A 19,119-nucleotide genomic window follows, 5' to 3' on the forward strand; every position below is an offset into this window, starting at 1 on the left:
TATTATGTGCAAAGGATGCTGAATCCAGTAAGTAACATTAAAAAAAAAATTGAGCAGATTTAGTGTGGGTATAATGTAGTTAAAATCTGTAGGAAAAGTAAATTTGAGCATGTGTTGGACCGAATGATGATGAGAATCTGGAGGATATGGTCAATGAAAACTTTGTTTAAATTATTCGTTTAAATGCTGAGTACGTATTGAGCAAATAATACATGTTGGAATAACATTTTTCCTAATTGGGAAGTGTGTAGATACTCTATCAGTAAAAGCACTAAACATTTTTCTTAGGAGTCCAAGTGTTAGTCTTGGATTCTGAAACTAGGTCGCCAAAAGGATATAATAATGTGATTTGTCAGTAAAGAGGAATAAAAAATTACATTTGAGTGTATTTTAAGAGTAAAATGTCAAAACTTTTAGCATCTTAATGCTTTATCAATTTGAGTCACTTGTCCAGAGTATCTTTACTATATTGCAGAGCCCTTACGAACCCAATAATATGGATGCATTTAAATTGGTCATAAACATCCTCAAAACTGCTATAGCATATGCCTTTATCTAAAAAATTAAAGCATGTAGCTTACATTGGACACTATAGCTTTCTGAATATCTGAAAACTGATTATTGATTCATGACTTTGAAACTAAACATCTTCAGCAGTTTATTTTGAATAATTCTATTTGTTTTTAGCTATCAAATTTCTTCATTTCAATGATTCAATATTTTTTTAATTGTTTCATTTTTTTCTTCTTATTTCAGAGAATTGAGGGTACAGTTGATATTTCAGTTATTACCGATGGATTTCGAGCCACAGCAAAGGATGCTTATAGTTATAATTGTTTACAGACTCCAGTTATAACTGATTTTAGTCCAAAAGTTCGAACAATACAAGGTAAGAAAAATTTCAGTAAGATCATTTGATATATATAAGGTATATATACAAAAGATACATGTATATGTGTGTATATATAAATGTAAGATATATATAAATCACATAGATAAATGTAAACTATTTTTTTCAAGATTTTGTTTATTGATTCATGAGAGACACAGAGAGAGGCAGAATCATAGGCAGAGGGAGAAGCAGGCTCCCTGCAGGGAGCCCAATGTGGGACTCGAATCCCAGGACCCTGGGACCATGACCTGAGCAAAAGGCAGATGCTCAACCACTGAGCCTCCCAGGCGCCCCAAATGTAAACTATTTCTAGAAAGGTTTTTGAAGCATGGTTTCTTCTGCAGTTGTTTCTTAAAGTAAAACCAGCCACAAGTTTTATTTTTTTAAGCATAGATTAGTCTATTTATTATTTCACTTTGAACATGTGTAAAGAGAAAAAAATACATTTTTTAGAAAGCACTTTGCCATCTTTTTTCCCTGTGAAACAATTGAATATGAATTTTATCTCTACATGGCAATCAATTCTATCAATTCTTGAATTCTATCAAGAATCAATTCAATTCTATTGAATTCTATCAATTCTTTCACTGACTTTTCTTTTGTCTCTGCAAACATTAGTATTTCCTAAATCCAATAAAAGATAAGAAGCAAGTTGGTTTACTTAATATGTGAATTTGATGCCACATAATAAGTTGAATCTTCTTGTAAAACTTTTGTTCTCTTTTAAAATAATAGGAGACGTTAATTTAACAATTAAGGGTTATAACTTTGGAAGTGAAACTGCACAAAATGTGGAGGTATATGTTGGAGGAAAACCCTGCCGGATTTTTCAATGGAACTTCACAGATATTAGATGTCTTTTGCCCAAGTTGTCTCCTGGAAAACATGATATCTATGTAGAAGTCAGAAACTGGGGCTTTGCATCAACAAGGTATAATAATGACCGTGGAACACAGGGGGCTAATGGTTTGGGGATGAGAAAAGAAATAGTCATTATCTTTATAAAATTTCAGCTGCTTTTTTCACCTATCTGTATACCTCCTTTTACAAGATGTTCTGAGACTATCTCCTACAGAACAAATACGTGTTCAGTTTTGAGACCAATTCCATTCAGATTAGGTTGTAAGATTCTTTGTGGAACTACATTTATGTACATATCACATAATTTTCATTCATTCTGGAAATACTTATCGACCCATTAGTAAGGGGCAGATACTTGCTCAGTGCTGGGTTTGCCAGGGAGAATAAGAGGGACCTTCCTCCACTGTTAGTAATGCCCACAGTTTTGTTGGGGAGGCAGATTCCAAACAGAAGATTACATCAATAACTTAATTATAAGTGTGAAAAGGGCTATGAGTAAGAGATAGCAGGTCTTAGGAGCATATACTAGTATGCTAGTCACTAGATACAAGTGACCCTTAAATTGATACATACATGTAACTTTTCCTGAGGTACAGGAAACCGTTCTCTAAAAGGTGACAATTAAACCAAGAAATGTGTAGGAGCTGACCATAAAGGAGAGGATGGAGAGAATCCTTCTCTAGCTGTTTCCTTTATGTAACTATTCAGTGTTTTCTTCCCAGAAGCTGTTTGTTAAAATTTTTGTAAAATTTTAGGTCTAGCATAAGGGAAGTACTGGTTCAGAATACTTAGAAAAAAAAGGAAACTGAAATTTAGGGATTAAAAAAAATCTTGATGTCAGGATAGGAAGAGAGATTATTGCAGCAGAATCTTGAGGTGAAGGAAGATGAGCAACAGTAAATATGAACTCCAGAACTACATCCCCTCATTGATTCACAGGGCAGAGTTCATAGGAGTTCTAGAAGAGCTGCTGGTTTGTGCTTTGGCATGATGGAGTTAATGAGCAGAATTGACAGCATACAAAACTGGATATTTCAGTGACAGTTCAAAAAATATAAATCCAGTTATGCTGAGGAAGTGAAATAAAAGTTAACACAAAGGCTCATTTTATTCATGGTGAGAGCTGGGCTGTAGGAGTCTACTCTATAACAAACCAGAAAAGCACTGCACATTCTGATGACCTCTCAGCAGACACATTGTCTATAATAAAGCAAAAGAAGTTTAAAACTCTCTCATTGAAATAGTGGGAAGGAAGATCATGACAAGTTTCCAACATACATAGAATAATAAGTTCAAATTAGTTGCATAAAACTTTTATTTCTTATATAAAATGTATGGAATTTCATTTCTATTCTCTTATAGATAATGCTGCCTTTATGTTTTACTCTAATGAATATATAAAATATTTTAAAGGACATCATATATTTCTTGTGACCTCAGTTCTCATAACCATATCTTTCTCATAATATTTTAAGATCCTCCATCTCAAATTATTCTTGCCATGGGATTCTCAGAAACTTAATTTTCTGTGTTAGGGAAAACTATTATATATATTATTATTATTATTATTATTATTATTATTATTATTTAGCACATTATTACATATACTACATATGTTATTATACACACACACAGACCATCCAACCAAATTAAGGTCATGATAATTGTCAGATTATCTAGTTTAAACAAGTATTGTCTAATTAAATATTCAACTACTTCCACTTCCTAAATGAATCATATTCTTAAGAGTTTAGCAAAAAAAAAAATAAATAAATAAAAAATTTAAAAAAAGGTTTAGCAATAGAACCTCATGGAAAGCTTGTTGAAGCATCTATCAATTTTTCTTTTTCAGAGACAAGTTGAGTGCTTCTATACAGTATATTTTGGAAGTGACTGCCATGTTTCCACAGAGAGGCTCTTTATATGGTGGAACTGAAATCACTATAATAGGTTTGGGATTTAGCACGATACCAACTGAAAACACTGTGCTTTTAGGTAAGAATACCCTCACAGAGGGTGTTATCATCTTTTTCACTTGAAAAGATGTGCTTAGAGGTGAGTTATTACACAAATACTCTCAATCGTGGAAACTTTAATTTGCTATTAGCATATAAAAGATGATTGGTTAAGGTAGTAAAGAGAAATTGAATAACTGATTTTGATTTCAATAAGTAAATATTTTATGTTTAATGTGTATAAAAGACTAAAAAGTGAAGGTCTCTGTTCTAAAAATAATCAGTACTCAAACAATATAACTATCAGAAAAGTATCAAAGATTCTGCAAAATAGTGTGGAGCTTTTCGAGGGCCTTAACTATTCACTAATTATACTAAATCTCTCTATTTTACAAAAAGTATTTGAGAAAATGTTTTCCCCCATCTTTTTTCTTTCTAGGGTCCTTCCATTGTGATGTGACTTCATCATCAGAAAATGTCATAAAATGTATTCTTCATTCAACAGGGAGTACATTCAGGATTACCAACACTGGAGAAGATTCAGGTATTAGCCAACGTTTACAAATTGTAAATAATGGGAGCACTTCATCCTGAAATTGATTTGATTTTTATTTATTTAATACTTCAAAGTATTCAGACAAAAAAGTATTGCTATTTCTCTCCATAATTTGTCAATAGTTTGTCTCTAATTTACCACCTTGACATAGGGAGCAAAATATAGAATGAATCAGTGGTGGACTTGAGTCTTGAGTCTATAAGGATAGACTTGCAATTGGCAAGTTGAGGAATTGCTATTAAGTTTTACTGCAGTACAGAACCTCATGAGTTATGATGATTTGTTATTGGCCATGGGGTTTCTAAATAAATATTCAAGTTGAAATTATATAGATTTTTGCATGTCTCAATGCCTGAGAAAATTCTTATGTTTAAAGAATTGATCATAACTTTATTTTTTTAAATATTTTATTTATTTGGGCAGCCCAGGTGGCCCGGCAGTTTGGTCCTGCCTTCGGCCCAGGGCATGGTCCTGGAGACCCAGGATCGAGTCCCACATCAGGCTCCCTGCATGGAGCTTGCTTCTCTCTCTGCCTGTGTTTCTGCCTCTCTCTCTCTCTCTCTCTCTGTGTCTCTCATGAATGAATAAATAAAAAAAATTTTTTAAAAATATATTATTTATTTATTCATGAAAGACACAGAGAGAAAGAGGCAGAGACATAGGCAGAAGGAGAAGCAGGCTCTATGCAGAAAGTCTGTTGTAGGACTCGATCCTGGGACACCAGGATCACTCCCTGAGCCAAAGGCAGTTGCTCAACCATTGAGCCATCCAGGCATCCCTGATCATAACTTTAAAAAATATTCCATGTGATATTTCTGAACATCTTGTTTATTGACTTTCTGATTTTTTTTTCAAATTATCTCTTGATATCATCAGTTTTGGAGGTGTGTAGTTTTTTTTAAGGTTTTATTTATTATAAAGAGAACATGAGCAGGGGGTAGAAGGAGAGAGAAAATATTTTTTTTAACTTTTAAAAAAATATTCACCTATTTATTTATTTATTGAGAGAGAGAGAGAGAGAGAGAAAGCGAGCAAGTGCGCGTGCACACAGAGAGAGAGGGAGAGAAAGACTCCCTGCTGAGCAGGGAGCCTGATGTGGGGCTGGATCCCAGGACCCCAGGATTATGACCTGAGCTGAAGGCAGACACTTAACTGACTGAGCTATCTAGGTGTCCCATGTGGTTTATTTTTTCCCTTAGCTTCTATTTTCTTTCTTTCCATTATTTCTGTTTATTTTTGTTACATGTTTAAATTATGCACATAAAAATTTTAAAATACAATACTTTCAAAGATAATTAAGAATTTTTACTTTTTTTTCCTTAAATATGCCTCCATTCTTGCTTCCAGTACATGGATTAGGTTATGGCTGGTCACCATCAGTCTTAAATGTATCTGTGGGAGACACAGTGATATGGCATTGGCAAGCACATCCATTTCTTAGGGGAATAGGATATAAGGTTTTCTCTGTATCCAGTCCTGGAAGTGTAATTTATGATGGCAAAGGATTTACAAATGGCAGAGAAAAATCTGCATCAGGTATGTTTCAACTTTGTTGCATTTTTGTGTCACGCTGCTTTTTCCTAGATATAATAAAAATATATTGTTTAGATTTAAAATACCTTTGCATAAATATATGTGAATACACAAATAATTTAGTTGACATTTATTGCTGTAGTAAAAATATTACAAATTTATAAAAATATTATAAATGAATGTAAGCAAGGTATTTTATATGTCAGAGATGAGTTCTGATTCAGAAACATCTTTATTCATTCTGGAATAATCAGCTGATTTAAAAAATCTTAAATAAGCAAAATATAAAGAAAATTGGAGCGTTTTAATCATACTGACCAGGTTGCAAGTAAATGAACTTCTGTTGATTGGAATCAGCAAATCATTATTTCTCCTAGGACAATTCAGTGTAAAGCGTGCCTTTTAGACTGTATGTCTTGTTCTATACATATGTAGCAGTTTCAACTTCTCATGAATGCAAAGTATTGTTCATTTTTCACTGCATGTTGAATTTTTCTTTAAAATGTGGTAAGTTATGCTAGACTTGACCTGGTTGTCTAGAAAAATTAATGCTGGATCTTGTCTTCTGGAATGTATTTCATTATAGAAGATAGTTCTTTTATAAGTAGTGAGTCATTTCTTTACTACTTACTGTTGAAACATCACGTGCATGAAAAATAAGAATCCTGTCATCTGCATGTGTGAATGATCACTTGAAATTTCTTTTGGAGGGTGCATTAATTGCTTGTATTTATTATGTACAATCTTATTTTATGGCAGGTTCATTTTCTTACCAATTTACTTCACCTGGAATCCATTATTATAGCAGTGGATATGTTGATGAGGCTCGCTCCATTTTTCTTCAAGGAGTCATTAATGTTTTACCAGCTGAAACCAGGCACATTCCTCTGCACCTGTTTGTAGGTAGCACTGAAGCCACATATGCTCAGGGTAAGAGGGTTAAAGATGGAAACCCAGTTACTCCAGTGACATAGGGTATATGTGACCTTTTTGGAGTAGGAAGCAGATTACCCTCTTTCTGTCTCTGACCAGCCGCATGACCTTGCGTAGATCTGGACAGTTCTGAGGCTGGAATTTATTCTGTAAAATGAGGCCCATGTTAATATTGCCCTGCCATTCTCCCAGAATTCTTCTGTGCCTCAAATGAGATGTAGCGTGAAGAAGTGTGCCCCAAGATATATCAAAATGTGAGATGATGTTATTGTTTTGTTGTCCCCATAGGACTTGGCCTTAGACAAATTGAAAAATAATTTTATATTCACTCTTCATTCTTCACTATGCCACCTTTGTCTAGGTCTTTAATTTAACTTTGTACTGCCTGAGTACCTCTTGTAATTAAAATAAAACAAAAAAAATTTTAATGGCATATAAACCACCACCATTAAAATAAAGAGTAATGCAGTCTGAAAACAGTTCTTGTTTTAGAATATTATCCATGACTTACAGGCAGTTCTTTTGCCTAAAGGACCTGTGGATTTGCACTTGGGGAGCTCTGTGGCAGGATGCCTAGCAACAGAACCCTTGTGTGGCCCAAACAATACCAGGGTTAAAAATTCAGACAGATTGGTCTTTGAGCTTTCAAGTTGTTTTTCACCATTTATAAACAACATTAGTCCATCTGCTGGAACACAAAATGAATTGATAACAATTACCGGACGTGGCTTCAGTAATCTCACATGTGCTAATAAGGTAAGAATGTAAAGATCTCCTTCTTACTACCATATACTCAATAAAAGGAAAATGTTTTATCCATAACCTCATAATTTAATTTCTAACAGCTTTATTATAATATAATTCATATACTGTAGGATTCATGCATTTAAGGCACATAATTCAATAGCTTTTAGTATATTCACAGAGTTGAATTTTATGATATTCAATCACCACACTCACCACACTCAATTTTTTTTAAAGATTTTATTTATTTAGTCATGACAGACACACAGAGAGAGGCAGAGCTACAGCGAGAGGGAGAAACAGGCTCTCCACAGGGAACCCAATGTGGGATTCAATCCCTGGGACTTGGGATCATGCCCTGAGCGGAAGGCTGATGCTAAACCACTGAGCCACCCAGGTGTCCCACCACCACACTCAATTTTAGAACATTTTTATTACCTCAGAAAGGAATTCCTAACCCTTAGACATTACACCCAATTTTCTCAATCCTCCCAGCCCTAATTTACCTCCATCTTTATGGATTTGCCTATTCTGGATCTTTCTCATAAATAGAATAATACATATGGTCATTTGTGACCAGTTTTATTCACCAAACATAGTATTTTCAAGGTTCATCCACGTTATTCCATGTTTATCAGTACTTCACTTCTTTTTATGGCTAAATAATATTCCATTATATAGTATATACATTGTATTCATCCATTTACCAATCATGGGCATTTAGATTGTTTTCAATGTTTTGACTGTTATGAATAATATAGCTATGAAAATTCATGTATGGTTATAATTTAGTTTTAAGATTAATCTGAGAGATGCCTTAGTCAGCCCCCCAAATTAATTTTATGAATAAATAAGTTTGCATGAGATTAAATTTTTAAAATTTAGTTGTTAATAGAAAATTTAAGTTCCCACTAAGTAATATATTGACTTGTTTCCATGTTCATCTTACTTTTAGGTTACAATTGGTAACTACCCCTGTATTGTAGAAGAAAGTAGTGACAATTCCATTAGATGTCATATTGACCCTCAAAACTCAATGAATGTTGGCATCAGGGAAATTGTCACAGTAACTGTCTACAACCTGGGCACTGCTCTCAATACACTGTCTAGTGAATTTGATAGGCGATTTGTGCTTTTGCCAAACATCAACATGGTGTTGCCAAATGCAGGATCAACTACAGGAATGACAAGAGTGACTGTAAGAGGCTCTGGATTTGCAGCTTCTCCTGCAGGTGTAGAAGTCTTCATGGGTCATTTTCCCTGTAAAGTTCTATCAGTAAATTATACAGCCATTGAATGTGAAACATCTCCTGCTCCCCAACAGCTTGTGAAAGTGGATCTTCTAATCCATGGTGTGCCTGCCCAGTGTCAGGGAAATTGCACCTTTTCATACTTAGAAAGCATCACTGCTTTTGTAACAAGAGTCTTTCCAAACTTTATCAAAGGACCTGTAGAAGTTCTTATTGAAGGAGAAGGTTTTGGCACTATCTTGGAGGACATTGCTGTGTTCATTGGAAACCAACAGTTCAGAGCTATGGACGTTAATGAAAATAATGTCACTGTTCTTGTGGGTCCTCTCCCAGCTGGACTCCATTCTCTTGGTGTTGTGGTAGGAAGTAAAGGCTTGGCTCTGGGAAACCTTACTGTTAGCAGCCCTGCCATAGCATCTGTCACACCAACTTCTGGCAGCATTGCTGGGGGAACTACTTTGCTGATCACAGGAAATGGCTTCGACCCAGGCAACACCACAGTCACTGTTGGGTATGAACCTTGTGAAATTATTTCTGTCAACTCTAGTGAAGTCTACTGCTGTACCCCAGCAGGAACAGCTGGAAGGGTCAGTGTGAAGATCTTTGTTAATGAAGTTGCTTACCCACCTCTGTCATTTACGTATGCCTTGGAAGATACTCCACTTCTCAGAGAACTTGTCCCAAATACAGGTATTCCACTACCCTCCTTTTCTTGTTTGTCTCGATACAGTATTGCCAGCAATATTTATTAGTGTCTAATTGGAATAATAATGTGTTCTTAGACAATCCACTAAACACAATAAATAAATGGGATTTGAGTTCAGTGTAGTTTCAATTTTGTGATTATTTTTTACACATTCTTGGGATAAAATTTTTAGTCAAATTCCAACTTCTATTTTGAAACAAAATCCATTAATTTGACCTATATTTCAAGATGAGGAAGAAATAGATGGATATCTATGAATTAAAATTAATAATTAATGTCATTAATGTTGATACGGCATGGAAAACAGCAGTTTAAATTCAGAAGTAGGTTACTAAACATTGAGAGTTTTTCTGTATCTCTTATTTCCATGAAACTACAGTTAATACTAACTTATTGACTCAAAAGGGTTTTTTTGAGGAGATAATTGGCTCATTCAGATGGAAAAAAATATTATAAATAAGATTTACTTGGTGATTTAGCATAACTCATTTTTCTAAGCTAAGAATAGATTGAGATGTCTTCCTAATTTTATGTCATTATTCCATAGTGTTTCTGATCATATTTAAGCTGCTGGAATGCTTATCATCTACATGATGAATTCTGGAGAGCTAGCTATAGTGTCTTGATGAGAACATGGCCTTGATGCCTAGGTTCAAATCTCAGTTTTTCTACTCTACAGTGATGCAACGTTGGACCAAGATTTTTAAATATTAGTTTCCTTATACATGCATGTACCATGAGGTTGGTATCATACCTACCTCATGGTACATGCATGTAGAATTAAAGATTCTTCATGCATGAAGATTAAAGAAGTTCATTTGTATAATGTAACTTAGAATGGCAACTTTAATAAAGAACTAATGTTAGCCTTTTAAAGTCTTTTTTAACTTACATTACCAGAAAATGTGGTCAGGTTTGGGTAAGGTGTATTCTCTCTCTTTAGGAAATTTGCTATTGAAATTTCCTTTGATACATCAAGTTTTCTCATTTAGAAGATATTTGCAAATGACATATCAGATAAAGGGCTAGTTTCCAAGAGATCTATAAAGATCTATATCCAATAAGATCTATAAGATCTATAGTTTCCAATAAGATCTATAAAGAACTTATTTAACTCAACACCAAAGAAACAAACAATCCAATCATGAAATGGGAAAAATACATGAACAGAAATCTCACAGAGCAAGACATAGACATGGCCAACACGCACATGAGAAAATGCTCTACTATCTTACATCTAATTATTTACCTATCATAATCTATTTATCAATATATATCAAAAATATTTAAATTAAGAAAAATCATCCTCAAAAGAGTTGTCAATATCGGGAAGGACTAAAAATAAAAAAAAATAGTAAGCCCCTTCCCTAAAATATACTCCAACCCACCACCCCTGCTCAAACATTCATACTTCCTGATTCTAAATCTCTCTTCTCTTTTTCCCTCATCTCCACTGACCTGAATTATCATTAACAATAGCAATAGAATAACAATGCAGGGGAACAGACCAAAGGGCTGGAAAATAATGAATGCTGAGATAACTTATAGTAAGTAGACTATAGATCGTAACATATGGTATAGCCAAAGTTTGTGTTTTGTTAATATTTATATTAGCTTTAAAATACCAGATATCATCTTGTTTATGGAAGTAATTAGGTTTTTCTTTTTTTAATATTTTATTTATTTATTTATGAGAAACACAGAGAGAAAGAGAGAGAGAGAGGCAGAGACACATGCAGGGAGCCTGATGTGGGATTCTAACCCAGGTCCCCAGTATTACGCCCTGGGCTGAAGGCAGGAGCTAAACTGCTGAGCCACCCAGGGATCCCCAGGTTTATCTTTAAATGCATGTAAAATTACTAGAATTTAGATATATTGTTTGCTTTTTTTTTTTTTTTTTTTTAAGGTCCACCAGGAACCAAAATTCAAATCATTGGATCTAACTTTGGAATTGATATCTTGGAAATTTCAGTGAAGATAGACAACACTCCATGTAATGTAACCATGGTCAATGATAGTGTATTGCAGTGCATCATTGGAGATCATGCTGGTGGCACTTTTCCTGTTATGATGCATCGTAAGACAAAAGGCTTTGCTGTGTCCACGGTTGTATTTGAGTACGCACTTACTATTCAGAATATTCATCCGAGCCAAGGTAGTCATGAATTTGCGGAAACCTACAAATATTTTTATTGTTTCAGTAAACACTTATTTAGAAAAAAAAATTCTTTAAACACTGCTAAAACTTGTAGTTCCTATAACACATTAAAAATATTTTTATGTATCACATAAGCATGCATATCTATCAGTTAAGCATCTCTAAATATTCACTTACTGCCTATATTTCTCTTTGTTATATAATTAACTTCAAATTTAATCCTACTTAAAATGTCCAGATTATATGTGAATTTTTTTTATAAAATCATGTTTAGACATCACAGTCTCTAATTATGAATACTTAAGTATTTTTTAATTTGAAAATTATTTTAATGGTTAAACACCTTAAGAAAGTATAACCGATGTGGTCCTAATTAAATAGTAATTTTACATTCATGTTTTGACTAATCTGAAATTCTTTTTGACATCTCTCTTAAATTTTAGTTTCTAGAAGTAGTTTATTTTTTAAAGATTTTATTTATTTATTTGAAAGAGAGAAAGAGAGACAAAGCAAGAGAGGGAGAGAATGAGTGAGGGGAGGGACACAGATAGAAACAAACTCCCCACTGAGCAGGGAGCCTGATGTGGGCCTCGATCCCAGGACCCCAGGATCGTGACCTGGGCCATAGGCAGCTGCTTAATCGACTAGCCATCCAGGTGCCTGCCTAGAAGTAGTTTAAATAAATGATTGGATGGAACATTTATTCAGTAAAAGTTTTAGAATCCTATAATCAAAAGAGATTCTGTTGCATTAATATAGCATAATATAACATAGTATAATATAATATAGTAAAGTATAATGCAATATGTAACTTCAATTTTAAGAATTGTTTCATTTAGTGTAACTTACTTCCAATTCAGGTTTTAAAATATATACAGAGAGGAGTTTTTTCTTTTCATTAGCTGTTTTTCCCTTTTGTATGTCTTCACTAGGAAGTTTCGGTGGTGGTCAGACCATGACTGTGACAGGCACTGGGTTTAATCCAGAAACCTCAATTATATTACTGTGTGGCTCAGAATGCGCAATTGACAGGCTGAAATCTGATTGTACAACACTATTATGTAAAATTCCACACAATGATGGTGAGTAGTCAGAAAAAAAGAATCGCAGTTTTTGAGAAATGATTAATGTTAAAGCAATCAGAGTCTAAATTTCTTCTTCCGAGTTTTTGTTTTGGGGAGCAATTGAATCACCTTGATGACCATCTTGATTTTAAACAATTTCTTTAGAACTTTGTTTCTAGGTTTGTATGTCTTTCAAGATTCATAACATTTGGGTTAGGTTGAATTATTTATAATAAATTGTGGTTTTTTAATTTATCTCATAAATGGAGCATGCCAAATGGAGAACATATTTTTAATTTCTACTAAACTCTTAGTTTCCATTAAAGATAGGATAGCTAACGGTTATGAGTGCAGACCCTGGTAATGCATTGCCAAAATTCAGACCCAAGCTGCGCCTTTGGATGGGTTTTTTAACTTCTCCAAGCCTCAGTGTTTCCTCCCCTGTACAGTGAGAATAATCATCTTCACTTACTTTATAGGATTTTGTAATGTTTAATAACTTGATGTATGTAGAGAAGATGGAATGATATCTGAGACATGATATGTGATTTGCTGCTGTTATTATTACTCTTACTTATTTTCATTTAGTGGTTAAAATCCCGGGCTCTCAGGAGCCCCCAAATCTCATTTTACCACTTACTATGCAACATCAGCTAAGTAACTAAACTCTGTTTCAGTTTGTCCATTTATTAAATGGAGATATTATTAATCCTAATTCTTTAGTTATTGTGAAGTTTAAATATCTGGCATGAGTGGGGAGGGGCAGAGAGAAGCAGATTTGCTGCTGAACAGGGAGCCGGATGTGGGACTTGGGGTGGGGCTCGATCCCAGGACCCTGGGATCATGACTTGAGCCGAAGGAAGATGCTTAACCAACTGAGCCACCCAGGTGCCCCTCTTTTCTGGCTTCTAAAAGAATATTAAAGAAAATATAATATTTTTATGAATCAGCTTATTTATACTTTCAACATCAGTTTATATGCTGATTTTTTTAAAAAAATGCAACAGTGCTGTCAAGATTTGTCAAGGCTTTGGGGTTGTCTTAATGCCAGCTCTGCTTCTTCTTTGTACTATTGTGCTGGGTGTCTGTGATATTTCTGTCTCTTACCTTGCTTCCAGCTGTCACCAGCATGCATGCCTTAGCAGTTCCTCCTTTCCTGCTCTGATTCGCAATGTTGTATCCTATAGGCTGGAACCCTACACAGGGAGGTTTGCAAAATTGTCTACAGTATGAGGCTCCAAGGAAGGATCTAAGGGGTTTTTTTCCCTTTGATAATGTGCATGAACTTTGTGATGTTTTTGGCTATTGCTAGAGATCCTTATTACTTGACATATAGCCTGTGTATATTGGAAGTGATTTCGGGAAAAGGAAGATGTTATTGAAACTATTTGGGGGTTTTGGAAATGAATAAAGGCCTGATGGCCCAACTATTCTCAATTCAGTCCTTTTCTCCTAGGCAGAGGACCTGAGCAAACGTGTGAAGTGAGTGTGGTCAATGGGAAGGATTTGTCACATTCCACAACTCCTTTTACATATACTATGTCACTGACACCACTCATCTCCGACATATATCCGAAGAGAGGCAGTACAGCAGGGGGCACCAGACTTACAATCACGGGATCAGGCTTCAGGTACTGTCTTCACATACACATACATCAGCACATAGATGCAAGCTCACACCATTACTCCTGCTTTCTCATATGCAAGATCAGTGCTTAAATATAGTCATGTAATGTGTACCCATCTGCTCAGAAGTCATGCGTGAGGCACATCATAGTACTAATAGCTAACATTTATCCAGTACTTCATGTCAGGCACTTCTTACCCCATGAAAACTTCCTGCCTTACCCTCTTAGATATTTTTATCCCATTTTATGGTTAGGAAACCGAAATTAGAGAGGTTAAATAATTTGCCCCAAATCCTAGTCAGATCCTAAGAATAAATCACATCTTGTTATGCTTCCCTCACCATCTCATCACCAACCATGATCTGCTTCATTGGGTCAATGAAACATGTCTTCATACATCATATCCATTCATTGTAGCTGGCCAGATTCCTTCTTCCTAAACATATTCATTATTTGGCTCAAATTTATGTACTGCACTGTCATCATTCTTCAAGTGGATAAGGCTGACTTCAAAACCTCAGTTCATCTAAATCATAAAAGACCATTTTAATTCCTCAAGTACATAATTTCTCAAGACCTTGGACTTGCATTTTAACGTGGATATTAAATTCTAAAGTCTTTGAATGTGGTGAAAATATCACACAAACAAAGGGATCCCTGAAAGTCTCTTAAAAAATTAGCTGTTTAGTGACTAACAAAGAATCTCTCAATAAATTGAACCCAGACAGTTTTCTTCCAACACTGGAAGGCCTGCTAATTTGTACAGTTTTATTTCCTGGCTGCTTAATCCCTTTGTTTACTTTTTTCTCAACAAATATTTTGAAGTTTTACTACTGAACAAAGTGTCAATCTGCACTTTGGTGGATCAGAGAGTAAGATCATTATTTTTGCAATAATGCATATCAGTTATAGGGTTTGACAGTGGGAACTAAAAATTTGAGAAAAAACAACGGTGTTTCCTCCCTTTTTTCTTTACAGTGAAAATGTGCAAGATGTTCTCATCACCATAGCTGAAGCCAAATGTAATGTTGAATATTCCAACAAGACGTATATCATCTGTATGACAAGTGCCCATAGCCCTTCAGGGTGGGCTCCAGTGCATGTCAACATCAGAAGCCTTGGCATGGCCAAACTGGTAAAAGTGCTGTTGAATGTGGTAATCATAGCAACAAAAAATAGGGAAAAAAATAAAAAATAGAAAGGCATTATGGGATATGAAGTAATTGGTAATGGACTTTTTACTTTGTTAATGTCTCCAAAAAATAACTGAGATGTAACCATACTAAATTTAAAGTTAACATATTTTTGTTGCTTATTACTAACATTTTATGATTTCAAGTTTTTATTTAATCTGGATTCCAAGATAATTGGTAATTAATTTTTTACTTTATTATTATTGTGAAATAAACCAATAGGCAGCTATAACATAGAGTAGATTATACTTTACTATTAATGGAAATGTTTACTGGTTTAGATTTCTTTTTTGAGAAATTGAATGAAGAATTCTGATAACTCTCAATTTAAAAGTCTTTCCTGTTTTATTACAGGATGATCCTGACTTCCTGTATGTTGATGCTTGGTCCTCCAACTTCTCATGGGGAGGAAAATCTCCCCCAGAGGAAGGGTCTTTAGTTGTTATTACAAAAGGACAGACAGTTTTGCTGGATCAAAATACACCTATTCTGAAAATGTTGCTTATTCAGGGTAAATTTCTGAAAGTCTGCTTATTAGATTCTATCTATGGTATATTTTTGTGAAGTAAATTTAACTAAAACTCATGATTATGAACATCCATAGTGGTATGATGTTTTTAATGCAAGGTGGAGTACTGTGTTCTTTAAATGGAGCATTAGAATCTGATGTGGTTTGCAGATATTTAGTGTATCATAACCAGAATCTTTTAATGAAATAGGATAGAACATATCAGAATGTCTTGCATTCTTATGGGTAAGCATCATTTAAAGTTATATGTTGTTTTAGGAAACTTTTGTTTTAATTATGTATGAGTATGCATATATGCTTATGCACTTGTGGTGGATCACAACAGTGAAAGGAATATCACATTTAGAAAAAAACTGGCATAGTGGGTACCAGGGGTTATAAAATTATAGAGATTTGCTAAATTCTATACTAAATGACTTCCCAGCTCCCATTGGATGCCAGTTGTGATTCTCACCTTTGCCTTTGAGCCTGCTTTCATTGTAGTTGGGGTTCTCTCTGCTTCTTGATGTTCTGTTATTACTATAGAAGACTAACTAAGTAGAACTGTTACAATTGCATGTTAAAGAGATAGATTGGCAAGAGTAAAATGCTTTGGGCTTTCATGTATAAACCTTGCCATAATGGTTTTAGCTGCTCAAAGACCTTTATATTTTGTTTTGGTTTTAACTTCTGTGATAATAGCAGTGTTTCATTTATTTGAAGTTATTAACTATTGGACCTTTGGATAAGTAGAATTTTACTGTTCACACATTTACATCAGTCTCATAAAAATATATCTTAGCACATTCTTTAATAATGCCAATCAGGCCATAGGTGTTACTAGTGCAAATTAGGGGATAAAAGTTCAGAGGTAATGTCAGCAGTATTTTTTTAATATTTTATTTAAATTCAGTTTGCCAACATATAGTATAACACCTGGTGCTCATTCTATCAAGTGCCCTCCTTAGTGCCTTCCTTGTGCCCAGTTACCCCATCTCCCCACTCTCCTCCCATTCTGCAATCCTTTGTTTCACAGAGTTAGGAGTTTCTCATGGTTTGTTGGTAATGTCAGCATTATAATGATTTCTATAAAAAAAAATACTTTTCTTTAATTTTAATTGTTTTGGTTCTTAATTTATATTTTGAGGCCTTGTGTTTATGGAAGTTTAATTCATTTTAGGGGCACTCTTTAAACGCACTGAAACTAACAATGATCAAAACAATCTGCCTAGGGATTTCATTTTCTATCAACTCCTGGGACTTCTCTGAAGTTTTTATATTTTATGTTGCCTAATAGCTGAAGTTAAGTGAAATGCATAATGATAGCAGATTTAATTTTAATTAATTTCTAATTTAATTAATTTTAATAAATTTTTAAGTCTAATTAAATAAATAGCATTGAATAATAATTTTCCTTGTGTTGTATTTCAAAATTGTGTGGTTCATAGGTGGAACTCTAATATTTGATGAAGCTGATATTGAACTGCAGGCAGAAAATATTCTAATTACAGATGGAGGCATTCTTCAGGTATATAAGAGAACCTAATATATAATCATCACTAAACTCTATTTCTTTATAAAATATTATGTGTAAAATGGATAGTTAATTATAACAATCTCTCATAGGTTTATCTTTACACAGGTCTCTATTATTGGTCTAAAATCCTTTTTCTGGGGAAACGTTTTCCAGAGTATTCTGTGCTTTTAATGGAAAGATAATAGTGTATTATAATAGAGCAGAATTTTAAATAGAACAGAAAAAAAATAATTCGGAGAGATGGCTAAAGTCATTCAGTATTCTTTCCAAAGATCTGACATAGTATACTTGGCTGACTAGAAAATTAAAGGTTTATCTTTCATAAGAAAGGAACTGAGGAATGAACAATTGGTTTCTCAAAGGAAAGGATGACTTCTGTGGGGTTAGAATTGTGGATATTGAGTTTTAACTTTTTGAATGATGCTTGTGAAATCACTTGCAGATTGGGACAGAAGCATCCCCCTTTCAACACAGGGCAGTCATTACTTTGCATGGACACCTGCGATCTCCTGAGCTCCCAGTATATGGCGCCAAAACTCTGGCTGTCCGAGAGGGAATCCTGGATCTGCATGGTAGGGCAGCCAAAAGGGCTCAGGGAATTGGCCTAGGAGATACTAGCCAGAAAACCAGAGATAATTCTCCTGATAATTCTCTCTAAATGAAAACTTGCCAGATTCCTCCTGTCTTTATGTATCCCCCCTTTATCCAAAGCCTGTCAGCCCCTCATACTACCAAGACTCGCAACCAAGGCTACTTCTAGCAAAAAACCTTCTGGGTCTTCTCTACACTCTTCTGCTTATTCCTTTCCATTTGTTCCCATAACACCTTTTGCGTATTTTTGCGCTTACCGCTGTACATAGTGATTGTTTACTGCATTCATTTATCTGTATAAAAAGGCATTAAGTCTGGAAGCAGAGGACTATAACTTTTTATATTTGTATTTTAAAATAGGCTCTTTCTAAAATATACGTTTATAGTTATAGTTTTACATAACTATATTCTGGAAATTTATCAGCATATAAAAATGATTATGGTCATGTTTGAAGTATCAGTGTTACTTATTTAAAGGAAGCATGGTGTGAGTCCTTTTTATATTAAAGCCTTCTATATTGCAATAATCTGTTTCTTTTATAAATTTAGAACGTATAAACATCCCTATTATGATAACTGTCATCCTGCATTGTGCTAAATAAATATCCTAATGTAATTTTCAGAAATTTACACATTTCATTTGTCTCTAGATTATCAATTTAAGTGATTTCTATCAACAATGGCAAAGATCATAGGCTTCTGCCCGTTTTAACAATAGTATCATACCATGTTTATATTGTGTTCCTATAAAGAAGATTGTTTTAAGTAGAGTGTATCATTGCAGGCAGATGTTTTTTAGTTTTCTAGACCTACACATGTTATCATAAACCTAACTGTTAGTTTTATAAAGCAAGTATTCTAAATATTTCTTTTTCTTTTTTGAGAAAGGTATAAAATCTAACATCTAATGAACCTTCCCCAAATTTATTCAATTCAGGCAAATATTTTAAATGCATAAAACTCTCACTATGCAAGAAAATGAATCTTTAGAAATACTTAACTTATATGTT

The 19,119-nt window shown here is 34.2% G+C and overlaps 1 protein-coding gene across 5 annotated transcripts in view; it reads left to right on the forward strand.

Moving 5' to 3' along the window:
- The window catches only part of PKHD1L1 (PKHD1 like 1), a 148,110-nt gene that overhangs the window by 57,936 nt on the left and 71,055 nt on the right, over window positions 1–19,119 (forward strand). For all 5 annotated transcript variants that reach the window (XM_077846995.1, XM_077846996.1, XM_077846998.1 and 2 more), the window contains exons 31-45: window positions 757–889; window positions 1,628–1,823; window positions 3,606–3,748; window positions 4,148–4,252; window positions 5,612–5,800; window positions 6,557–6,727; window positions 7,263–7,486; window positions 8,430–9,414; window positions 11,337–11,585; window positions 12,521–12,670; window positions 14,109–14,283; window positions 15,259–15,415; window positions 15,828–15,984; window positions 17,430–17,509; window positions 17,961–18,090. In XM_077846995.1, the coding sequence (XP_077703121.1) occupies window positions 757–889; window positions 1,628–1,823; window positions 3,606–3,748; window positions 4,148–4,252; window positions 5,612–5,800; window positions 6,557–6,727; window positions 7,263–7,486; window positions 8,430–9,414; window positions 11,337–11,585; window positions 12,521–12,670; window positions 14,109–14,283; window positions 15,259–15,415; window positions 15,828–15,984; window positions 17,430–17,509; window positions 17,961–18,090 (3,244 nt within the window). The remainder of the gene's footprint in view (window positions 1–756; window positions 890–1,627; window positions 1,824–3,605; window positions 3,749–4,147; window positions 4,253–5,611; window positions 5,801–6,556; window positions 6,728–7,262; window positions 7,487–8,429; window positions 9,415–11,336; window positions 11,586–12,520; window positions 12,671–14,108; window positions 14,284–15,258; window positions 15,416–15,827; window positions 15,985–17,429; window positions 17,510–17,960; window positions 18,091–19,119) is intronic.

Source organism: Canis aureus, chromosome 14 (genome assembly GCF_053574225.1).
Source record: "Canis aureus isolate CA01 chromosome 14, VMU_Caureus_v.1.0, whole genome shotgun sequence".
NCBI lineage: Eukaryota > Metazoa > Chordata > Mammalia > Carnivora > Canidae > Canis > Canis aureus.